This window comes from Pteropus medius, unplaced genomic scaffold (assembly GCF_902729225.1).
Source record: "Pteropus medius unplaced genomic scaffold, Ma_sr-lr_union100, whole genome shotgun sequence".
NCBI lineage: Eukaryota > Metazoa > Chordata > Mammalia > Chiroptera > Pteropodidae > Pteropus > Pteropus medius.
This window is the reverse complement of record NW_024354875.1, coordinates 6,206,058-6,215,542: the sequence shown is the minus strand read 5'-3', so window position 1 is coordinate 6,215,542 and position 9,485 is coordinate 6,206,058. Positions and strand designations below refer to the sequence as shown.

Below are 9,485 nucleotides of genomic sequence, written 5' to 3'. Positions count from 1 at the left end.
ATTTTTTAATTACGATTATAATTGCAATGCACAATATGCCCAGTCTTCATCTGCAGTGAGTGCTTACCACAGCCTTGTGCAGCAAGTGTGAGGGTCAACTGTGGGGAAAGTTCCCAGAAGAATAAGTTTGGATCTCCACATATTCATCAGAGTTGATAGAATGGATTTATCACACTGGCGAAAACAGAGATACTTTTGATTTGACGGTCACAGAATGTGTGTATACCATATCAATGTCTTATTCAAACTTAGGTGCTTGAAAAATTTTTTTTTTGCATGAACGAAAGTGTCAGTGAATGAATGCATAAGCATTGCAAAGGAATTCAGGAATTTGAACGTGGCCGGAAGAACCCGAATCCTGCTCCAGGGACCCAACCAATTCAATCCTCCTGCCATGTTCAGTGGAGATCTCGAATCATCCAATGATGTCACATTCCTCTCTTAGTAACACGAACCGCCGGCCTCTTTGGAGTAGTGCAGAAATCAATAAGAAACGGAGGAGCAGCCAAACCCCCGAGCCTAGCTTTCCTTTTTAACCTGATTTTTTTTTTTTTTTTTGGCTTCCAGTGTTTCTTCTCATTAAACAGGAAAAAAATTAATTATTCCTATTTTTCAAAACACTTTGCATGTTAACTCAGAGGCGAACAACTTTAAAGGCAAACTCGCTAGCAGGTGTACCTAGTTCCCAAAGGAGGTCACATAAAAAACAAACAAACAAACAAACAAACAAAAAACCCTAAGGAACAACCAGTCCACACTGTCCAAGGGGATGAGCTATCCATCCCCAGTCAAAATTAAAACCAAATTACATCCACTAATCAACAGTGCATAACACATTCAGCTCATTTGCATACAATGCAAATTATTCTGATAGTGCTGAACAGGGCACTCACCGCTCAGTTAGTGTGTCTCTGAGGACGCGGGGTGAGGGCTTCTTCCCTACGCACTGGCTCTGTTCCCTTGTGACCATGATGACAAATGAACAACTACTGACAGCATCGTTAGACTTTGAACATTTGAAATGAAAGCAATACAGATGTGAGCATGGCTAGCCCTCAGGCCCCGTCCGATGAACAAGAAACAGTGCTTCATTTCTAGAACGTCGTATCCGGTCTTGTGTTTTAGAAAACCACATTGGTTTCATGCTATATAAAAAATTCTTCTTCTCCTCCTTCTTTTTCTTCACCCTGGACTGGCAGATGAAGGGAGCGGTGTGAGATTATCCTCTTTGCACTAAGATCCCTTTGGCCCGCAATTGACAAAGGGTGGACCCTTCCCTTCCAAAGTCTCATGTTTTTGGAGACAGCTGCCCCTACGGAGGAGGCTGGCGAGCAGGACGGTGGCCAGCTGGTCTGCAGATCCCTCGGAAATCTGCTCAGGAAAGATTGTCTGGGCTCGGAGTTGACCACAGTGCACCCGGTGTCGACATTCGTCTCTGCCTCCAGCTTCTCCAAGCTGTTTTCCCGGCTAAGGACCTTCATTCCTGCTCTGGGATCGAAGTGGGCAGAGGGCAGAGGCGGCTGGGTGCCCGCGGCGGGATGGCTGGCCTGGGACCCGCAGCCAGGGCTTTTCCACGAGCTGCCGCTACAGCTCTCTGAGGCCAGGCTCCCACTGGGCGCAGGGAACTCCAGAGAGCCCACCTTGACCCTCCTGCCCCGGCCCCTTCTCCTCTTTGGCTCTAGGGTCCGCCCTGTGGAGACGGGGGTCTGCCTGGAGCTCTGGGGGAGCGCGCTGGTGCGCGAGGTGCCGCTCAGAAGGGAGAGCTCACTCTTCCTGACGCCAGGTCCTGGGTTTGACTGGACCTACAAGACAAGGAAGGGAGGGACAAATGTAACCATGTGTCCGTCGACTGAGTGTCAAGAATAGACTACGTCCCACTCACCCTCTGCCACGCGGTGCCCATGGCAGACTTTCAGAAAATCATCTGAATTGAATAGAATAAGTACAATCCTTCAAAAGTCTGAGCTGCCACCTTTGCCTCTTGGAGAATCATCTGACATTATGTTCTAGCCTTTTTTTTTTTTAATTAGAGTTGATCTTCGATATAATTCTATATTAGTTTCAGGTGTACAGCATAGTGGTCAGACATTTACATAATTTACGAAGTGATCCACTCGATTGGTCTAGTACCCACCTGGCACTGTACATAGTTATTCCAATATTATTGGCTATATTCCCCATGCTGGGCTTCACATTCTCGTGACTTTTGTAACAACCAATTTGTTCTTCTTAATCCCTTCACCTTTTTCACCCAGCCCGGCCCTCCCTCCCAACTGGCAATCACTAGTTTGCTCCTGTATCTATGAGTCTATTTCCATTTTGTTTATTTATTTTGTTCTTCGGGTTCCACAAATAAGTGAGATCATATGGTATTTGTCTTTCTCTGTGTGACTTATTTCATGAATCACATTACCCTCTATGTCCATCCATGTTGCCACAAATGGTAAGATTTCATATTCCATTGTATATAGTTACCACTTCTTCTTTATTCCAATCGTCTATCGATAGACATTTAGGTTGCGTCCATATCTTGGCTATTCTAAATGGCACTGCAGTGAATCCATAAGTTTTTTTTTTTTTTTAACCCATTTGGATAAATACAAACAAGCACAATTGCTGAGCTTACGGTAAGAGTATGTTTTACTTTTGTGCAAGTGACAAACTGTTTTCCGAAGTAGCTGTACTATTTTGCATTCTCACCAGCAGAGAATGAGCGTTCCTGTTCTTCCACATGCTCGCCAGCCTTTGGTGCTGATAGCTCATTTTAGAGTTCATTTTCTAATTGATGATACTTACATGTAATGTATAGAATATTAAAAAAAAAACAGTTAAATTTTATGACCTAATTTTCAATAGCAAAACAATAAACGCGCCCATGATATATGAAGAAAAACTACTCGGTCCTCACTGCCCCATCCCCGCACCCCCAGAAATGAAAATGGGGGGAATCCACACATTTGATTCTTGGGGTTTTATTTAATTTTCTGACAGTTGTGAAGAGAAAGAGAAGCCTGAGTAAGTTCCTTCCAACACCTAAATCAATCTCAGATGAGAACAAAGTTCATCCTGAAGCCACAATTAGCATCAAGACGTGTCGGGGCCGCCAGGAAGTGCCCGCTGAGCCTGACTCAGTGGGCCCTGCTGGACCAGCGCAGTGGCCCTCTCCCCTCACTCTGCCGGCCGGGTCCCGCGGCCCCTCCACTGGGCCTTGCCCCCCACCCCATACAACGCTCCGCCTCCAAAAGGCGCGATTTAAACCCGGCTCTCTCAGACGCCCACCCACGCTTCCAGCTCCAGCACTCGCTTCTCCCATTACCCCTGCTCTTCACCACGCCCTCCCTGCTTTCTCTCCTCACCCGCTTCTAGCTTCACTGCCCTCCAGAGCGAATTCGAGTTTGAAAACCACCACTTCAACCATTTCTTTATAGTTCCACACCTCCAATCCTCCTGCGCTGCCCCCTCTCGGCAATAGCCTCTTTCAAAACTCCCGACCTCGCCTCCGCCCGCCTGCTCGCATTTTCTGAACTTGAGCCCAGGATGCTGATGACGTGCGCACGTGCCGCTGGGATTGGCGCTGCCCCGGAGCGTGGTTCCCGCCTTTGCCGCAGCTACCTGCCAGTCCTCGCGCTTCCTCCGCCGTCTCTCTCCATTCACCCCAAGAGTGTTGCGAATGTTCCAAACTGTCCTCAGACTTCAGTGGTGCAACCCTCCCCGCCCCCACCGCCTCACCCCAGCACATTCTCATCAGATGGTCTCACCATCTAAATTACAGAGAAAACAAAAGCCATTATAAGCTAGCAACTCTCTGAGGTTCCTACCACTAAGCTCGCCTGCAACTTCATCCACCATCTCCACAACGAAAGTGACCAGTCTCGACCTGCGCCGTGAATTTTATCATCTTCTACTTCCTCAGACCCAACCCACTGTATCAATTATTCATTTTCTCTCCCACTATATTATCTTGTTTCTTCAATCCTGCACTCGTGCTCGCTCTCTCTCTCTCTCTCTCCCTCCCCCTAGTCCTTCCCAACAGCAAATTAAACCTGCTTCACTCTATCTTGAAAAACACATTTGTTCAATCCTTTCTCTGCGCCTTCCAGCTCCAGCTTTTTCTCTCCTCTCCTTCAGTCAAACCTCTTTATAAAATTTGGCCACACTCATTTTTCCTACTGACTTTCCCTTATTTCTCCTGCCCACAACATTGACTTCCCACCACCACTGCTGCGCTGAAATTACTCTCACCAAGATGGCCTCCTTGCCATTCATTTTTACTTGAGCTCCAGGACAATGTCACGAGGTTGACCTCTCTCTTGTACATTTGGAGTCTCCTTCTCCATAAGCTTTTATGTAAACGTGTTCTAGGTTTTCTCCTCCCTGTCCATCCACTCCTTCTCAGTTTCCATTGAAGGAGCCCTGTTAGTTCATTACAGGTCACAGTTCTTCACCGCTCACCTGAGCCCCGCTCTCTACTCGCTCTACACTGTCTCAGGGCAATCTCATTGACATCCATGGCTTCGAGTCTTATCTAAGTGACAAAGGCTCCCAGAAGTATCACTACAGCTCAGATCTTTCTCTTAAGTGTCTTACCTACCTCTCCTGCTGTCTTCCACACCCCAGCTCCTCAAACTCAACATGTCCACAATTGAACTCATCTCCCTCCTCATGCTAAATCGGTTCTACTCACTCTTTTCCTTGTCTTAGAAGATGACATCATTAGCTCCATGTTGCCCAAACAAGAGCATCCTCTTTCCTTCTGTATCCCCGATGTCACCCGCTCCCATGGACTCTACCTCCCAAAGGTCTCTGAGAGATTCTTGTGTCTCCATGTCTACTGCCATTAACCCTAGAGCAGCCGATCATCATCTCTCATCTGTATTATTCCATTGGTCATCTAAAGGGATTCCCCAAGGATGCTCTTCCCTCCTTCTAAACTACTCTCCACTCTACCACCAAAGGCGTTTGAAAACAGTTTGGATCATGTCACTTTCTTGTTTCAATGGCGCCCTACTCTTCTTAAGATAAAAATCTAAGCTAAGCCTTTTCGAACGGCCCACCATGCCTTTCACTGTCTTCCCTTTCTTCCTCCAGCCTGCTGATTCACCACTCCCTCCCTTTCAAGCTCCACTTGCTGAAATTGAACTTCTTTCAGTTTTCTGGACATTATTTATTTTTTTCCGAAAGCCAGTGTGTGTGTATATTTTTTCCTCCGTCTAGGATATGTCTCCTCTATCCCTTTTTCTTAAAAATTCTTACTCATCATTAACTCCAAGTTTACACATCATTTCCTCTTGGAAGCTTTCTCAATGTCACTGAATCTGAGTTAGATGATCCTATACATTGGGTCTGCACTTTATTTGTTGTGTGACTATAGACAGGTTACCTAATCTTCCTGTGCCTCAGTTCCCTCATTTATAAAAGGAGATGATAATAAGAAGGACCAACGTCATAGGGTTGTTGAAAGGATTAAATGATAATAGTATCTGGGACATAGTAGCACTAAACATGAGTTGGTTATTGTCATCGTAATTAATATTACTACTAGCCCTCCTAGCAGCCTGTACTTTCTATATCATAGTTGCTACCACACTGCTTTGCACCTGCCTGCTTACTTCTCTGAATCTTCCTACAGACTTTGCCATTTAGAAGAGAGGGATTGTACACATCTTCATCACTGTTATCGCCAGCGCCTGTCACAGTGTCTAACACGCAGTAAACAATCACTAGATATCTGTTGGATAAATAAAGCTTAATCCCTAAAAAATATAAATTAGGACCCCGGCATTAGGTAGTCTTATCAAGACTATCAAAAGTGATTTTCATCATAAGGCTGGCCATTTCTGCCATCTTTTTAAGAGAAAAGAATGTCAACTTTCATCTTTGAAGAGAAGTCTAAGATCCTTGGACTATAAGGCAAAAGTGAGGACAACATTATTAATGCAGAAATGCAAATATGTGCAATTGAAATGAATAATTTTTAAGAGAAATGTAATGCTGAGTGATTGAGATAAATGCCTTGAGGAAGAATAAATCTCCTCCTGCCAAAAAAATAAATTGAAATGCACGTGTAGGAATTCTGACATTTAGAGTTCATCTTTCTAAGAAATGCTTGTAAAATGCTAAAAATTGACAGCTAGGTATTTTTTTTTATGATTCAGGGAACATTAGCAAGTATCTTGATGAACAAGAAGATCATTTGTCACTAGAAAGATCATTTGTCACTCGATTTGCTCTAAACAGTTGAGAAACAAGAAAACATACATCATTGAAAAGTGATTAAGTTGTTAAGGGGAAGACTAACATCATGAAGGGAAAATAATATTGCCTCTTACTAAATGTTACTCCAAGACACAGCAAAAAAAAAAAAAAAAATTTCTCTTACAGTGAGAAAAAAAGATTGCATGAAAACAAATTATATAGATAATCAGAAACCCCCAAACAGTGCCAGACTTGCTTACTTAAGAGTTGAAATCAGTCTCTTCCAATTAACCGATCTTTTGAAAGGTATTCATTTTAATTGATTAACCAAAACCACTGACGTTAACCTGCTATTTTATAGCAGGAGGCTTCTGAGCAATATCTGCAATCTTCTTACAAGGCATCATAAACCAAAATGTGAGTGAATGAGAATATGGGAGAGAGAGAGAAGAGAAGAGAAGAAGAGAGAGAGAGAGAAGACAGAGAGAGAGACAGAGAGAGAGAAGAGACAGAACAGAGAAAGAACAGAGAACAGAGAGAGAGACAGAGATTCTGTCTGTCTGGCTGCTATCTGGCTGGCTGTGTGGAGTAATTAGGGGCAGCGATAGAGAATGGAAAGGAAATGAACAGAGGAACAAAATGGGAGGAAGAGGGTCCAAGCGGGGACAGCTGTGGGGACAGCAGAGAGACTCGGAAATGAGAAAGGCGCCCTCGAGAAATGCTATAGAAGAAAAAGAACGTGAATTACTCACTTCACGAGAGATGATTTTTTTTAATGGCTAATAAAGAACATAAAGATGAACTTATCTAAATGTCTGTTGCTAAAATGAAAAGAAACGCATGCTTGCTTATGCCTGCTAGCTTCTGGAATATACACTTTTTTCTGGAGAGAGAAGCGTATTTCCTAAACTCAAGCCAATAGGTCAACAGATGTTTCAGAGGCAGCAGCCCACCTCCTGGAGTCTGAATTTCCTTCTCTGTCAGATGAGGGGATTTTGTTAGGTCAGTGACTCCCAAACGCACTATGTGCTACATATCAGAATCATCCAAGGAGCTTTTTAAAAAATGCCCACGCCTGAGTGCCCAGAGAGTCCCTGAGAATTTGTGAAAGATCTCCAGGGGTTCTGCTGTGCAGCCAAGGTTGAGAACCCCTACTTTCGATGGCCTCTCAGGCCCTTCTCAAATGTAAATCCACACCGTTTCCTGTGTGTGCCTACGAGGTCACAGAGGAGAAACGGGTACCTGCAGCAGAATCGTGTTCCCATCGTAGTCTCGCGTCTGCCACCGGGTGCGGCTGATGGGGACGCACGGATGGGGCAGGAGAGGCACTAACTGGCCGATCTCTTGAACCTTGAACTGCAGCACCGAAGACTCTTTCGGGTCCACCGACATTCCGAGCGGCAGCTGCTTCAGGGAGAGCTGAAGGGCGAAGCTGTCGGTGGCATAGAGCACGAAGAAACAGAAGTCGCTCTTCTGCGAGGTGGCTTCCCTTTGCAGGATCATCTCATAGAGGCGGATGGCGTCGTCGTAGTTATCGAAACTGCAGTAGAGCGTCACCCTCAGGATCTCTGAGCCACAGTGCACCTGCCTCACACCCCAGACCGGCATCTGGCTGTCCAGACTGTAGAAGTCCTGATTGGCAAGGATATAGGGACACGGGCTGCCCTGCGCGTTCGGGGCTGGGTAGCACCGCCACGGCCAGTGCTGCAAAGAGTCTAGAACGCGCAACAGTCTCTCCTCTCCGAGGTTTTCGTGCAGAAAGAGCAAAACAGACATCCCCGGGAACCGAGATCGCTTGGGGTGGCACTTGTCATAGTATTTCACTGGACTGACCCGCTCTGACACCAGAAAGAGACGAACTTCCGGGCAAATGCATCCGAGGAGCTGGTCCAGAGTTTGCTGCAGCTGCGCGCCATGCCCAGAGTTGGCGAGGAGGTGGACGGTCATGGCCAAAGGTTCTTGCGTCTCGTCCATTCTGGAGCTGCCCAAGGATGACAACGCGTGCAGGCCCCCTGTGCAAGCTCCTGCGAAGAGCGAAGGGGCGGTCAGTGCTCACGCGGAGCCTGCTGCCCACCAGGAAACCTCCAGCTGCGTTAGAACGAAGCAAACCCTTGATCCTGGTTGCATCGCTGGGGGTCCCACAGTGAGAGAAGCTACGCAAATTGGGGCACAGCAGCTTCCGCGACATACGACAATGGTGGGGTGGATGTCATCGGGCTCGTGCATAATGTAACTGCCTGTGTTTGGCTTTTTCAGGCACTCCCCAGAGTCTCTGTTTGACCTAAAAACCTGTAATCCTGAGAAAAACCAGAGTGGGTGGTTCTTACAGACACTTAGTAAAGGAAATGACGGAGCAAAAAGGAACGCGAGTGGCTCTGTTAGGCTGATAGCAATCTGCTCGGCTGAAAAGACATCCATTTTGCAGACTCACAATGGGCTCTAATTTCCTCCATACCGTGTTTACAGTAGCCTGGCGGCCACCTGAACACAATGATTGCTTTCAAACAATTCTCAAAACTTGTCCCCTTGCCAGGATTTTTTTTCTCCTTTGTCTTTTTGTTTTAAAACAATTAATGCAAGAGTATTGAAGAGAAGATATTTTATCTAAATAATTTCGACTATTTATTTAAAGTTATTTGCTCCACTGCAAAATCCGAGTGTATATACTGAAAAGATGCTGTAAAACTTAGTCTCTCTTTATTTATGCCAGTTCTTTAGAAAGAGTGAGAGCTTTCCAATGTCGGTAATTATTGTTTCTATCGACTGAGTATCTATTAGGCACCAGTCATGAATTGTCCTAAAACTTTACATAAATCAATTTGATCCTATACTAAACCTCTGAAGTAGAGACTATTATCTCCAAATTAATGATGAAGAAACTGAAGCACAGAAAAGTTAAGTAACTTACCTAAAGTCGCACAGCTGAAAATTGGCTGAGGGAGGATTTGAACCCAGGAACTGAGATGTCTCCTTGTGAATCAGAGAGGGGGTGCCTCTCTGGGATGCAGAAGTCCTGGGCCTGAATTTTGTTCCTAAGAATAAGAAAAGGATGCCAAAGGCAGTTTTAGTCGAAGACACATGTTTCTCAGAGACTGAGTGTGCTGTTGAATCTTAAAATGAATAATCTTCATTAAGAACATCCAAGATCTAAACAAACACCCACCCTAATGTGTTCTAAGTATCCATCGGAAAATCATTTGCTATTCTGATAGCCATGCTCCTAAAAAAGGCATAGACAAGCACATTTTTCTAAACATAATTTTTAAATAAGCAATTCATTAATGCTTATA

The 9,485-nt window shown here is 45.1% G+C and overlaps 1 protein-coding gene across 1 annotated transcript; it reads right to left on the bottom strand.

The window, feature by feature from the left end:
• Positions 1–634: 634 nt before the first annotated feature.
• FAM124B (family with sequence similarity 124 member B) lies at positions 635–8,447 on the bottom strand. Its single transcript, XM_039855275.1, has 2 exons — positions 7,438–8,447; positions 635–1,802 (listed from the first exon to the last, which is right to left on the bottom strand). Exons 1-2 carry the CDS (start codon positions 8,167–8,169, stop codon positions 1,146–1,148), a joined length of 1,389 nt encoding a protein of 462 aa, XP_039711209.1. The 5' UTR covers positions 8,170–8,447; the 3' UTR covers positions 635–1,145.
• Between the last annotated feature and the right edge of the window lie 1,038 nt (positions 8,448–9,485).

What these genes read in the sequence shown, in the direction of transcription:
- FAM124B (XM_039855275.1), bottom strand. Translation starts at nt 8,169, where the DNA reads ATGGACGAGACGCAAGAACCTTTGGCCATGACCGTCCACCTCCTCGCC. An exon ending in GGAACACGATTCTGCTGCAG is followed by an intron (nt 1,803 to 7,437) that starts GTACCCGTTTCT and finishes CTTGTCTTGTAG; the next exon opens with GTCCAGTCAAACCCAGGACC.